Source organism: Pongo pygmaeus, chromosome 20 (assembly GCF_028885625.2).
Source record: "Pongo pygmaeus isolate AG05252 chromosome 20, NHGRI_mPonPyg2-v2.0_pri, whole genome shotgun sequence".
Taxonomy (NCBI): Eukaryota; Metazoa; Chordata; class Mammalia; order Primates; family Hominidae; genus Pongo; species Pongo pygmaeus.
This window is the reverse complement of record NC_072393.2, coordinates 54,675,949-54,690,532: the sequence shown is the minus strand read 5'-3', so window position 1 is coordinate 54,690,532 and position 14,584 is coordinate 54,675,949. Positions and strand designations below refer to the sequence as shown.

Here is a 14,584-nt window from a genome sequence, read left to right as displayed (position 1 = left end):
CTCCCAAGTAGCTGGGACTACAGGTGCCCGCCACCATGCCCAGCTAATTTTTTGTATATTTAGTAGAGACAGGGTTTCACCGTGTTAGCCAGGATGGTCTCGATCTCCTGGGATTACAGGCGTGAGCCACCGTGCCCGGCCATGTTCTTGTAAGTTTCGAAAAATTTCATAATAACAGGTTGGGAGGAGGAGGTGGCATTTATTTGGCAAGATGTCTGAGATATTACAAAGAACGGAAAAGCAAGGGTGGAGCCAGATAGAAAGTCGTATCTTAGTTATGTAAAAAAATAATCTGGGCACAGTGGCTCACATCTGTAATTGCAGCACTTTGGGAGGCTGAGGTGGGAGGATTGCTTGAGCCTAGGAGTTCTAAACTGCGGTGATCTATGATGGGGCCACTGCACCTTTTGAGATGGAGTCTCACTCTGTTGCTCAGGCTGGAGTGCAGTGGTGCCATCTTGGCTCACTGCAACCTCCACCTCCCAGGTTCAAGCGACTCTCCTGCCTCAGTCTCCCGAGAAGCTGGGATTACAGGTGCCTACCACCACATCTGGCTAATTTTTGTATGTTTTCTTTTTTTTTTTTTTTTTTAGATGGAGTTTCGCTCTTGTTGCCCAGGCTGGAGTGCAATGGCATGATCTCAGCTCACCGCAACCTCCACCTCCCGGGTTCAAGCGATTCTCCTGCCTCAGCCTCCCAAGTAGCTGGGACTACAGGCATGCGCCACCACGCCCGGCTAATTTTTGTATTTTTAGTAGAGACGGTTTCACCATCTTGGCCAGGCTGGTCTCGAACTCCTGACCTCATGATCTACCCGCCTTGGCCTACCAAAGTGCTGGGATTACAGGCATGAGCCACTGCGCCCAGCCAATTTTTGTATGTTTAGTAGAAATGGGGTTTCACCATGTTGGCCAGGCTGGTCTCGAACTCCTGACCTCGGGTGTCCCACCCACCTTGGCCTCCCAAAGTACTGGGGTTACAGGCGTGAGCCACTGCGCCCAACCAGACTCTGTCTCTAAAAAGATAAAAAATAAAAAATAAATTATTTTCCTTTTGAGGAAAGGCACACATAGCTAGTGAATCTTGACACACACATACTCTGTGCTATCCAACCCCTATTAAGATACAGGACAGTCCAGCCCCCAGACGCTTTCCTTGCACCTGGTCTCTTATTTATTTAATTTTTGAGACGGAGTCTCACTCTGTCGCCCAGGCTGGAGTGCAGTGGTGCGATCTCGGCTCACTGCAACCTTGCCTCCTGGGTTTAAGCGATTCTCCTTCCTCAGCCTCCCAAGTAGCTGGGACTACAGGTGTGTGCCACCACGCCCGGCTAATTTTTTGTATTTTTAGTAGAGACAGGGTTTCACCGTGTTAGCCAGGATGGTCTCGATCTCTGGACCTCGTGATCCGCCCGCCTCGGCCTCCCAAAGTGCTGGGGTTACAGGCGTGAGCCACTGCACCCGACCTACTTTTTTATTTTTATTTTTATTTTTTGAGACAGAGTCTTGCTCTGTCGCCAGGCTGGAGTGCAGTGGTGCTATCTCGGATCACTGCAACCTCCACCTCCCGGGTTCAAGCGATTCCCCTGCCTCAGCCTCTCAAGTAGCTGGGACTTCAGGCACCCGCCACCACGCCTGGCACATCTTTTGTGTGTATTTTAGTAGAGATGGGGATTCACCATGTTGGCCAGGATGGTCTCGATCTCCTGACTTCGTGATCAACCCACCTTGGCCCAGTCTTCTTCTTCTTCTTTTCTTTTTTTTTTTTTTTTTTTTTTTGAGAGGAAGTCTCTGTTGCCCAGGCTGGAGTTCAATGGCATCAACTTGGCATCAACTTGGCTCACTGCAACCTTGCCTCCCATGTTCAAACAATTCTCCTGCCTCAGCCTCCCGAGTAGCTGGGATTACAGGCATGTGCGAACATGCCCAGCTAATTTTTGTATTTTTAGTAGAGACGCGGTTTCGCCATGTTGGTCAGGCTGGTCTTGAACTCCTGGCCTCAAGTGATCCACCCACCTCGGCCTCCCAAAGTGCTGGGATTACAAGCGTGAGCCACAGCGCCCGTGTCCCGGCCTACATCTTGTCTCAATCAGTCCCTGCCCTGTCCCCAGAGGCCATCCCTCCACGTCCCCCACCGTACAGATTGCATCAGCCCCATCTGGCATGTTCTGGAACTGTCATCTTATAGAAGAGGTTCTTTGGTGTTTTGGTTGGTTTTGCCTAGCATAATGTTTCTGACATTTTCCGTGTCTGTGTGTACATTAGAGCTTGTTCCCGTTTGCGGCTGAGTAGAATTCCACTGCATAAATAAATCACAATGTGTTGATCCAGTCCTCTGTTAATGGACACCTGGGCGGTTTCCAGGTCAGGCTATTACTCCCAAAGCTGCCACAGTTGTTCCTGTCTTTGTGGGAACCGGTGTTCTCATTTCTCTTGGGCAAATAACTAGGAACAGAATTGCTAGGTCACAGAGTGGATATCATATGATTTGCATTGTAGTAGCTGTAAAGTAGGTTTTAAGATCCGATAGGAGGCTGGGTGTAGTGGCTCAGGCCCCTGTAATCCTAGCACTTTGGGAAACCAAGGCGGGAGAATGGCTTGAGCCCGGGAGTTCAAAATCAGTTTGGGCAACATAGCAAGACCCTGTCTCCACAAAAAATCTATTTTAATAAAATTTTATATTTTAAAAAAAGATCTGATAGGGAAAGTTACCCCTTAACTTTTTTTTTCTTGCCAATTCCTGCACACTTTAAGTCTATATAAATATCGGCTGGTCATGGTGGCTCACGCCTGTAATCCCAGCACTTTGGGAGGCCGAGGCAGGCGGATCACTTGAGGTTGGGAGTTCAAGACAAGCCTGACCAACATGGTGAAACCCCATCTCTACTAAAAATACAAAAATTAGCTGGGTATGGTGGTACATGCCTGTAATCCCAGCTACTTGGGAGGCTGAGGCAAGAGAATTGCTTGAACCTGGGAGGCAGTGGTTGCAACGAGCTGAGATCGTGCCACTTCACTCTGGACTGGGTGAGGAAGTGAGACTCTGTCTCAAATAATAAATAAATAAATAAATAAGTCTATATAAATATCGTATATATCCTCAAAACAAGTAAAACTGTGATCTATAAATAATAAAATAATAACAATCTATATAAACATTCATATGATTTTTTATTTCTATTTATGTATTTATTTTGAGACAGAGTCTCACTCCTTCACCCAGGCTGCAGTGCAATGGTGTGATCTCAGCTCACTGCAACCTCTACCTCCCAGGGTTCAAGCAATTCTCCTGCCTCAGCCTCCCCAGTAGCTGGGATTACAGGTGTGCACCACCACGCTTTGCTAATTTTTTTTTTTTTTTTTTTGAGACAGAGTTTCGCTCTTGTTGCCCAGGCTGGAGTGCAATGGTGCCATCTCAGCTCACTGTAACCCCCGCCTCCCGGGTTCAAGTGATTCTCCTGCCTCAGCCACCCGAGTAGCTGGGATTACAGGCACGTGCCACCACGCCTGGCTAATTTTTTGTATTTTTAGTAGAAACGGGGTTTCACCATGTTAGCCAGGCTGGTCTTGAACTCCTAACCTCAGGTGATCCGCCTGCCTCAGCCTCCCAAAGTGTTGGGATTACAGGCATGAGCCACTGCACCTGACCTAATTTTTCTATTTTTAGTAGAGACAGGGTTTCGCCATGTTGGTCAGACCGATCTCAAACTCCTGACCTCAAGTGATCCTCCTGCCTTGGCCTCCCAAAGTTCTGGGATTACAGGTGTGAGCACTGAGCCCGGCTAATTTTTGTGTTTTTAGTAGACATGGGGTTTTGCCATGTTGACCAGGCTGGTCTTGAACTCCCGACCTCAGGTGATCCGCCTGCCTCAGCCTCCCAAAGTGCTATGATTACAGGCATGAGCCACTGCACCCAGCCAAGGCCCATTTTGGAGAAGAGGGGAGTGGGGCTCTGGGATGTAGAGCATCTTACTCACATCTGCCTGATGGGGAACACACCTTAGGTTCCAGGTCCCTGGCTCTGTCCCTTGAAGCCTGACAGTCTCACCGCAGGCCCTGCCCGTCCGAGTCCTGCTGTAGCTGGGCTGCCAGTGTTGTTCTGTTCTCACTGTCCAGTTTGGCTTGTTCCCTGAATGTCGCATGCTCCACCACACCGCGGAACCGCACCCTGCGCGACGCCTGTTGCCTGGGGCTCTTCACTTTTTCCTCTCCTCCTTTCTCTCAAACGCCTCCTCTCTCTCTCCCTTCCAGCATACCTTTATTATTTATTTATTTTATCTTAATTAATTTATGTATTTTGTCTATCTATTTATTTATTTATTTTGAGACTGTGTTTTGCTCTTGTTGCCCAGGCTGGAGTGCAATGGCACCATCTCGGCTCACTGCAACCTCTGCCTCCCGGGTACAAGCGAGTCTCCTGCCTCAGCCTCCCAAAGTAGCTGGGATTACAGGCATGTGCCATCACGACCGGCCACTTTTCTATTTTTAGTAGGACAGGGTTTCTCCATGTTGGTCAGGCTGGTCTGGAACTCCCAACCTCAGGTGATCCGCCTGTCTCGGCCTTCCAAAATGCTGGGATTACAGGCGTGAGCCACCGCACCGGGCCCAAATTTATTTTTTTGAGACAAGGTCTTGCTCTGTCTCCCAGGCTGGAGTGCAGTGGTGCGATGTCAGCCCCACTGCAACCTCCACCTCCTGGGTTCAAACAATCCTCCTGCCTCAGCGTCCCGAGTAGCTGGGATTACAGGCGCCCACCACCACACCTGGCTAATTTTTTTTTTTTTTTTTGAGACGGAGTTTTGCTCTTGTTGCCCAGGCTGGAGTGCAATGGCAGGATCTCAGCTCACTGCAACCTCTGCCTCCCGGGTTCAAATGATAGGCCCATCTTGGCCTCCCAAAGTGCTGGGATTACAGACTTGAGCCACCGTGGCTGACCTAGTTTCTGTATTTTTACTAGAGATATGGGTTTCACCATGTTGGCCAGGCTGGTCTCAAACTCCTGACCTCAAGGGATCCACCCGTCTTGGCTTCCCAAAGTGCTGGGATTATAGGCATGAGCCACCACACCCAGCCTCATTGACAATTTTTGAAATTGACTATATGTGGAAATGATATTTCAGATAGATTAGATATGTGATTAAAATTAATTTCACTTGTTTCTTTTGTTTTTTTAAAAAACGTGGCTACGAGAAAATGTTTTCCTATGGGCTCACGGTAATATCTATGGAGGGTGGCCAGAGTCGTGGAAACCACAGGGAGTGACAAGTCCCCCAGAGAAGAAATGGCCACTGAGGGGCAGCCTCTGACTGCAGTTCCAAGCCCCTGTTGGATTCCTTTCTCTGGCATGAGGGTTATGAGTGGGACCTCAGTTTTCCCATCTGTAAAATGGGCATCATAACACTGGGACCACACAGGGCTGTTGTGAAGACTCAATGAGCTCATCCCCACACGGCCTTCAGCACAGGGCCTGGCTCAGGGCAGATGCTCAGGAAGCTCATCATTCTTATCATTCCTCACCCGTCCCCTCCCTTCCTAGCATTCAAGTTTCTGGCTCAGCAGCGGTCTCAGAACTGGGGAAGGAGGAAAGAGAGAAACAGCACAAATGCTGAGTCAGCCACCAAATGCTGAGTCAGCCACGAGCCCGGGTCAGGCCCTTCCCTGGTCATTGCCCGTTTCACAGACGCTCAACCCTGAGGGCAGTCCTGTCTACCAGGAGGGTCCCAGCTCCTGAGCCACGGGAGTGGCATTCGAACCCAGGACTGCCGTCCTGTGGGCATTCTTCTTTTCTTTTTTAACTTTTTTTGTTTGTTTGTTTTTTAAAGAGAGAGGAGGGTTTGCTATGTTGCCCAGGCTGGTCTTGAACTCCTGGCCTCAAGCAATCCTCCCGCCTCGCCCTCCCAAAGTGTTGGGATTACAGGCGTGAGCTGTGGCACCTGGCCCCTGCAGGCTTTCTTGCCTGCGGTGTCATGGTCCCCACTTTCCCAGATCCTTGGGGCTCTGATCCCCATGTAAGTAACCGGCCACACCTCTCTTAGGGCCTCCACTTCAGGCCTCCGGGCAAGGTGAGGGTCTCCCTTCTCAGCCTGGCATTTATTCCATGTTATGGGCGACCCACTGGGTCCCACAGTTCCTCCTCCAGACCCTCTGGGTGGCAAACTGGGCTGCTCAGTTCTTTCCAAATGAGTCCTGAACTCAGCTGGCCAGTGTGGCGAAACCCTGTTTTTATCAAAAATACAAAAATTAGCTGGGCATGGTGTCAAAGCCTGTAATCCCAGCTACTTGGAAAGCTGAGGCAGGAGAATCGCTTGAACCCAGGAGGCGGAGGTTGCAGTGAGCTAAAATCACGCCACTGCTCTCCAGCCTGGGCGACAGAACAAGACTCTGTCTCCAAAACAAAACAAAACAAAAAACAAAACCAAATGGGTTCTGAACTCTGAATGTCCCCACTTCTCAGCCTTTCCTCTGCCGGTCCGTGCGCAGGCCCACCAGGCACAACTGCCTCCCCCAACCCCAAAGAACGAGTGGAAAGGAAAATGCATCCTGTCCCTCACTCCTCAAGGCTGAGTCCCTCGTCAGGGGCTGAGGGGAGAAGGAAGGGAACCGTGAGCATCTTTTTCCACTTCTCCCCAAGTCCCCGCATCCGCTAATGCTGGCCCCGAAGCCCCTCTCCCTAGTCTGCCTGTCCAAATCTCACCCAGCGGGGAGGCAATGCCTTATTAGTTCTTAATTGTTTGAAACCTATTGATCAGCCCCTGTCTCAGAAAAAGCAGCTTCAGGCCAGGCGCGGTGGCTCACACCTGTAATCCCAGCACTTTGGGAGGACGAGGTGGGTGGATCACCCGAGGTCAGGAGTTCGAGACCAGCCTGACCTATATGGTGAAACCCCGTCCCTACTAAAAATAAAAAAATTTAGCCAGGCGCGGTGGCTCACACCTGTAATCCCAGCACTTTGGGAGGACGAGGTGGGTGGATCACCCGAGGTCAGGAGTTCGAGACCAGCCTGACCTATATGGTGAAACCCCGTCCCTACTAAAAATAAAAAAATTTAGCCAGGCGTGGTGGCGCACGCCTGTAGTCCCAGCTACTAAGGAGGCTGAGGCAGGAGAATCGCTTGAACCCGGGAGGCGGTGGTTGCAGTCAGCTGAGATGGCGCCACTGCACTCCAGCCTGGGCAACCAGAGTGAAACTCTGTCTCAAAAAAAAAAAAAGAAAAAAGAAAAAGCAGCCTCATGACTGGCAGGGCTTTGGCAATAAAATCATTCATGTGGCTCAGCCCTCCCTAAGGAAGGCGGGGCCAGGGTTGTAAAACCAGAGCTGGCCCCTCCTCGCCCTGCCCTCCCCGCCAATAAGAGGCAGAGATCAGAAGGTGCCGGCGCCAGGGACTCCCGAGATCAGAGGGAGGCGGGGAGCGGCCATCGCAGCTCTCCTTGGCTACCCGAGGAGCCCCAGGTCCAAAGGCCGGCGTGGCTTCTCTGGCCTTGACACTCTCCGTAGCCCAGCACGCAGGGATTGCAAGGAAATGCCTGGAACCGCAGAGCGCCCGCTACGCCTCCTGTCTGGGCAGAGTCTCCCTCCCGGATCTCGCTCCTTCCGGGTCTTGCTCATCCCCAAGTTCCCCATCCAGGGCGTGATACAGTCAGGCTTCCCTGGTTCAAATCTTGGCTACGCCCTGCTTGGCAGCTGTGTGACCCTGGGCAAGTCACTCAACCTCTCTGGGCCTCACCTCTTACAGGGGATGATAGTAGTTAAAGTGGGTTAATCTCAGACGGCTGTAAGGATTAGATGAGGTAACATAGACAGCACTCAACAGGTTGAGAACAACTTCAAGGATGTTACAGGGATTATAACATCCTGGGCTTGTCAGCCTACTGGGTCAGCAGCCCATCCTGCCTACCGCCTGTGCCAAATGTTTTCCTCTTACGATTTTATTTTTTTAATTTTAATTATTTTTTGAGACAGAGTTTCACTCTTGTTGCCCAGGCTGGAGTGTAATGACACGATCTCGACTCACCACAACCTCCGCCTCCTGGGTTCAAGCGATTCTCCTGCCTCAACCTCCCGAGTAGCTGGGATTATAGGCATGCGCCACCATGCCCGGCTGATTTTTTTCTATTTTTAGTAGAGACGGGGTTTCTCCATGTTGGTCAGCCTGGTCTCGAACTATCGACCTCAGGTGATCTGCCCACCTCAGCCTCCCAAAGTTCTGGGATTACAGGCGTGAGCCACCGCGCCCAGCCTCTTACGATTTTAATTTAGCCTTTATTATCCTTTTTAGTCCTTTTTACATACAAGACCACATGGAACACAAATTAAATTTCTTTTTTTTTTTTTTTTTGAGACGGAGTTTCAATCTTGTCACCCAAGCTGGCGTGCAGTATGTGATCTCAGCTCAATGCAACCTCCGCCTCCCGGGTTCAAGCAACTCTCCTGCCTCAGCCTCTCGAGTAGCTGGGACTACAGGCAGGTGCCACCACGCCTGGCAAATTTTTGTATTTTTAGTAGAGACGGGGTTTCACCATGTTGGCCAGGCTGGTCTTGAACTCCTGACCTCAAGTGATCCACCCACTTCAGCCTCCCAAAGTGCTGGGATTACAGGCATGAGCCACGGAGCCCGATCTCACATATTAAATTTCTAAAGCATAATTCATAACGAACCCCATAAACTAGAACATTCTGAACAATGCATCTTGCTGATATCTCTGGGACCCTCCCTGTGGCATCTACCTGTCCCTTGAGCTGCTATCCTGAATTAAATTCTGGTCAATTCCTTGTTTGGTTTTTATTTTATTTTTTTAGAGACAGGGGTCTTGCTGTGTTGTCCAGGCTGTTCTTGAACTCCTGGCCTCAAATGATACTCCCGCCTTGGCATCCCAAAGTGCTGGGATTATGGACAGGAGCCACCATGCCTGGCCCAGGATAACTTTTTTTTTTTTTTTTTTTTTTTTTTGAGACAGAGTCTTGCTCTGTTGTCCAGGCTGGAGTGCAGTGGCACGATCTCAGGTGACTGCAACCTCCGCCTCCTGGGTTCAAGCGATTCTCCTGCCATAGCATCCTGAGTAGCTGGGATTACAGGTGTGTGGCACGACTCTGGCTAATTTTTTAATTTTTAGTAGAGACAGGGTGTCACCATGTTGGCCAGGCTGGTCTCAAATTCCTGACCTCAAGTGATCCACCTGCCTCGGCCTCCCAAAGTGCTGGGATTACAGGTGTGAGCCACTGAGCTGGCAACTTTTTTTTTTTTTTTTTAAATCACATATGCGTGTATTCTGAAAACAGTAGTTTCTCTCCCTGGGGGTGCTTAAACAACGAACCATTTGAGAGCCAGTCAGGTCTGCTGCAGGATGGCCCACCACGGGGAGTTTCCACTGCAGCTGGCCCTCTTCTGACCCAGCTGCCCCTTACTCTCCTGAAGCCACCTCTGTCCCTGTGCTCCAACCATTCCCTTTCCCAGCACTCCCTGCCGCTTCTCCCTGTCTGCTAACCCTGACTTATCCTGGAAGCTCCGGCTCAGAGGTTGCTTAATGGAACCTCCATTCATTCATTCATTCTTGACATCCTTTTCACAAATTTCCTACATTCATTTCCTATCCACGAACAGGCCAATATTTTGGTGCCACAGGGCAGATTTGAAGCTAGACCAGTGTGATCAGGGACCTGGGACCTGGAGTGGGTGTCTGCCTGCATTATCTCATTCCCCTGGCCAAAAATCCTCAATTGCCTGTGTTGAATCTTAACGCCTGAGAAGTTTGGCAAAGAAAGGAAAGAGGGCAGAGGTCAGCCCAGGCAAAGGACACTGCGCTGGTGCGTGCAAAGGCCCGAAATTGGTGAAACCCTTTCTCTACTAAAGATACAAAAATTAGGCTGGGCGCGGTGGCTTACACCTGTAATCCCAGCAATTTGGGAGGCCAAGGTGGGCGGATCACCTGAGGTCAGGAGTTCGAGACCAGCCTGGCCAACAGGGTGAAACCCCGTTTCCACTAAAATACAAAAAATTAGCCGGGCATGATAGAGTGTGCCTGTAATCCCAGCTACTCAGGAGGCTGAGGCAGAAGAATCGCTTGAACCTGGGAGGCGGAGGTTGCAATGAGCCAAGTTCGCATCACTGCACTCCAGCCTGGGTGACAGAGGAAGACGCCATCTCCAAAAAAAAAAAAAAAAAAAAAAAAAATTAGCTGGGTGTGGTGGCGCATGCCTGTAATCTCAGCTACTCTGGAGGCTGAGGCAAGAGAATCACTTGAACCTAGAAGGCAGAAATTGCAGTGAGCCGAGATTGTGCCACTGCACTCCAGTGTGAGCCACAGAGCGAGGCTCTGTCTCAAACAAAAGAGAGAGAGAGAAAAGATGTCTCTGGGATCCCTATGGAAGGAGCCAGATAAGCAAAGGCACTGTGGCAGGGAACAAGCGTGGCCAGGGAATTCCAAGTAATAGAGTAGATAGGCCGGGCGCGGTGGCTCACGCCTGTAATCCCTGCACTTTGGGAGACCAAGGCGGGTGGATCACCTGAGGTCAGGAGTTCGAGACCAGCCTGGCCAACATGGTGAAATCCTGTCTCAACTAAAAATATAAAAATTAGCCAGGCATGGTGGCGGGTGCCTGTAATCCCAGCTACTTGGGAGGCTGAAGCAGGAGAATCGCTTGAACCTGGGAGGCCAAGGTTGCAGTGAGCCGAGATTGTGCCACTGCACTCCAGCCTGGGTGACAGAGCGAGACTCCGTCTCAAAAAAATAATAGTAATAATATTAACTGGGCACAGTGGCACGTGCCTGTCATCCCAGCTACTCAGGAGGCTAGAACCTCAGAGTACCCGCTTCGCCTCCCATCTGGGCTGAGTTTACCTCCTGGATCTCGCTCCTTCCTGGTCTTGCTCATCATCCCTAAATTTCATGTCCAGGGCGTGATAACAGTCAGGCTTCCCTGGTTTAAATCCTGGCTGTGCCCTGCTTGGCAGCTGTGTGACCCTAGGCAAGTCACTCAACCTCTCTGGGCCTCATCTCTGACACACGATGACAGTAGTCAAAGTGGGTTCATCTCAGGTGGCTGTGAGGATTAGATGAGGTAATATACCTGAACCTAGGAGGCGGAGGTTGCAGTGAGCCGAAATCGTGCCACTGCACTCCAGCCTGGGTGACAGAGCCGGATTCAGTCTCAAAAAAAAAAAAAAAAGTAGTAGAGTAGCTGGAATGTAGGTGAGGAGGCTGGGGGGGCGGGGTGGGTGAGGGCTGGGCGCTGAGGAATTCACTGGGTGGCTGGGAGGAGGGGAGGAGCAGCCTGGGACAGCCAAGGCTGGAGTGGTGGGGTTGCGGGGAGATGAGGAGGCCTGAGCTGGGGCTGTGGCAACTGAGAGGAAGAACCAGGGCAGACAGTCAGGGGACAGGGGTGGGGGTTGGGGACTGACAGGCTGGGGGCGAGCAGAGGGAGAAGTCGGGGCCAGGAGAAGCCCTGTGGATCTCAGCCAATGATGGGGAGGGGCGTCCCTGAGATGGGCAACCCAGGAGGAGGTGCGAATTTGGGGGGGGTTTGTGGCGAATCTGAGGGAGCCTGGGAGGGGGACATCCAGAAGGAAGCGGGCCCCAGGGGGATGCTCCAGCGGGCTCGCTGGGGAGAGGCATGTTTCCAGGCCTAGGGGATTCCAGAAGTGCCTAGAAGTTTGAGGTCCTAAGGGCACCCCCCAGGGCGCTGCAGCCATTCAGGGCTGGAGGAGTCTTGCAGGGGAGGGCTATTTCCCACGATGACGAAACTGAGCTTCTCAGAGGGTCAATGACTGAACCAAGGTCACCCACTTAGCGAGGTCACTCAGGGCGTTTTATGACCAGCTGGCAGGGCCGTTGCAGAGATAAAAAAGGCTCCCAGGAGCCTGGCTGGGGTGGGGGTGAGGCCTTCCCAGAGGCGGGAACCCTGGGGGTGAGCTGGCTTATCTGTTTATCTCTGGAGGGAAGAATTGCAGAACCCAGAAGGCCTGGATTAGACAATGTTGAGTAGAGAATGCTGGGGCCTCCCTCAAGCAGAACTGGGCCAGCCTGGTCACCGCTCTCAGCCCAGGAGGCCCAGAGACACCAGGAAGCTTGTCTAGGTCACACAGCAATCAGGATTGAACTGCTCCTGTCTCTGGAGTCCCAGGCACCCAGGAAGGCCTCTTCATGCCCCAGCTTCTGGCTGAGGGAGGGGAGGGGAGGGCCTAAAACAGTGGAATGAAATGAGGCGGCCAGGCCTGGTGGCCCACGCCTGTAATCCCAGCACTTTGGGAGGCTAGGCAGGTGGATCACCTGAGGCAAGGAGTTCAAGAACAGCCTGGCCAACATGGCGAAACCTTTTCTCTACTAAAAATACAAAAATAAAATTAGCCAGGCATGGTGGCGGGCTCCTGTAATCCCAGTTACTTGGGAAGCTGAGGCTGGGGAATCACTTGAACCCGGGAGGCGGATGCTGCAGTGAGCTGATATCGTGCCATTGCACTCCAGCCTGGGCAACAAGAGCGAAACTCCATTTCAAAAAAAATAAAATAAGAAAGGAATGAGGCAACTGGGCTGAGAACAGGTCTTGGTTGTTCCCCTTCTCACAGCCTACGGTGGCTGGAGGGGCCCAGGCTGCCAGGAAGGTCTCACTTGGCAAGAGTGCAAGATACGAGGGGTTGGAGATTGTCTCAGCAGTTTGCTGTGTGATCTGGGGCAGGCTGCCTGCCCTCTCTGGGCCTCTGTACGCTCACCTAAAAAATGGATCCACGGGGAGGGGTGTAAAGGGGACATCACCAAGGCTGTGAGGAGCAGAAGAAACCACAGGCTCTGGGGTGAGACAGACCGGGGTCAGATTTGCTTCTAGCTGCAAATTGCGGTCATGTCCCGTTCCCTCCCAGCCTCAGTTTCCCCATCTGGAAAGCAGGTACTATCAAAGTGTCTGACTCATCCCCAGGAACAGGGAGTCACGCTGAGCTCGTGGAGGTGGGCAGTGCTCTGCCCTAACCACTCTTAGGAGACCTGAAGAGTCCAGAGCCTGCCCTCTCCACCCCAAGCGCCCTAGAACACAGCTTCTCCCTCTGGAGGTTTCAGCAGCATCCCAGTCTCTCCCATTTCACCCCCAAGCACCCCCGTTATTTCAGAGCTTGCATGGGGTGTCCTGGGTACTACAGGCTATTGTGTTTCCTGAGTAACTACTATGCACCAAGCTGCCTGCTCTCTTCCACTCCTCTATCAGGGAGACACAGGGCTTGTGGGCCCCTTTGACAGACAGAAAAACTGAGGCCCGGAGAGGGACAGGGACACCCCAGGCATCCCCAGTGGTGACTCAGCATGGTCGGGTCCTCACTCCCTTCTCAGGAGGGACCTATACACCACCCTGGATGCCCCAGCCCAGCCCAGCCCCTCCAGCTAAGTCTGGGCCAGGCCTGCGGCTGCGGGAGGCTGGAGGCCACCCTTGCCACAGCCCCCGGCTCCCCCAAACAGCCACCTCCTCCCTGGGATCTCCTGGCTCCTGCCCAGGTCTGGGCCTCACCTGATTTCCGAGATGTCATCTTCATAGGTGTCCCACAAGCCCGGGATCTGGGGCTCGGCGGACCCGTCCATGGCAGGTGGGCGAGGGTGGGGAGGGGAGGACGAGCAGGGAGCAGGCGGCACAGAGGCCAGGTGTGCGCAGCGACAGCGTCTGCCACCTGGGGAGCCCGCCAGGTGCCTACTCCGTGCCCGGCCCAAGGGGAGGGGCAGCACCCAGCCGGTTCTCCCAGCTGCTACCCACGCCTCCAACAGCGGGGAGAGGCCAGAGGGAGCCACCCTGCTCTGAGGGCGGGGAGGAGCAGTGATGGGCATGTCCTGGCGTCTGGTGCTCAGCTGGGGGCAGAGTCCAGGGGGTCAGTGCCAAGCCCATGCCAGAACCTTCCTGGCTGGCAGTTCTGGGCCTGTGGGCACCCACCTGGAGCCCACGTTGCTCATTTGGGAAATGGCACTGATCTCACCCATCTCAGCGAGTTCATTCATTCATTCACTCACTCATTCATTCCTTTATTCATTTGAGAAATATTTACTGAGCATCTCCTGCCTGCCAGGCGCTGTTCCAAGCACTAGGCCACCGCTGGGGATGGGGCAGACAGAAACTCGCCCTCACAGGCTGACGCTTAAGGGGCACCCTGGAAACAGACACAGGGACACAGGCACAGCCAGGACCACAGCAGCACAGGCAGGGCAGGAGCCAGGGAGACAGGGCATGGGAGACAGAGACCAAGAGGGGACTGAGATGCACAGGGGCCAGAGACCTTGAGAGATGCAACAGAGATACACAGAGGGCGGAGACAGAGACACACAGAGACCCAGAGGAGACAGAGACACACAGGGGTCAGAGACCCAACAGCGATATACAGAGGCGGAGACAGAGACACACAGAGACCCAGAGGAGACAGACACACACAGGGGTCAGAGACCCAACAGCGATATACAGAGGCGGAGACAGAGACACACAGAGACCCAGAGGAGACAGAGACACACAGGGGCCAGAGACCCTGAGAGACCCAACAGCGATATACAGAGGTGGAGACAGAGATACATAGAAAGGTCAGGGACAGGGAGAGACACAGATATGAGAGACAACTGCCAGATATGGTT

The 14,584-nt window shown here is 52.6% G+C and overlaps 1 protein-coding gene across 1 annotated transcript in view; it reads right to left on the bottom strand.

Moving 5' to 3' along the window:
* Positions 1-13,660, bottom strand: part of SULT2B1 (sulfotransferase family 2B member 1) — a 50,358-nt gene extending 36,698 nt beyond the window's left edge. The window contains exon 1 of the mRNA XM_054464396.2: positions 13,485-13,660. Coding sequence (XP_054320371.1) covers positions 13,485-13,555 — 71 coding nt within the window. The 5' untranslated portion in view covers positions 13,556-13,660. The remainder of the gene's footprint in view (positions 1-13,484) is intronic.
* Positions 13,661-14,584: the final 924 nt, after the last annotated feature.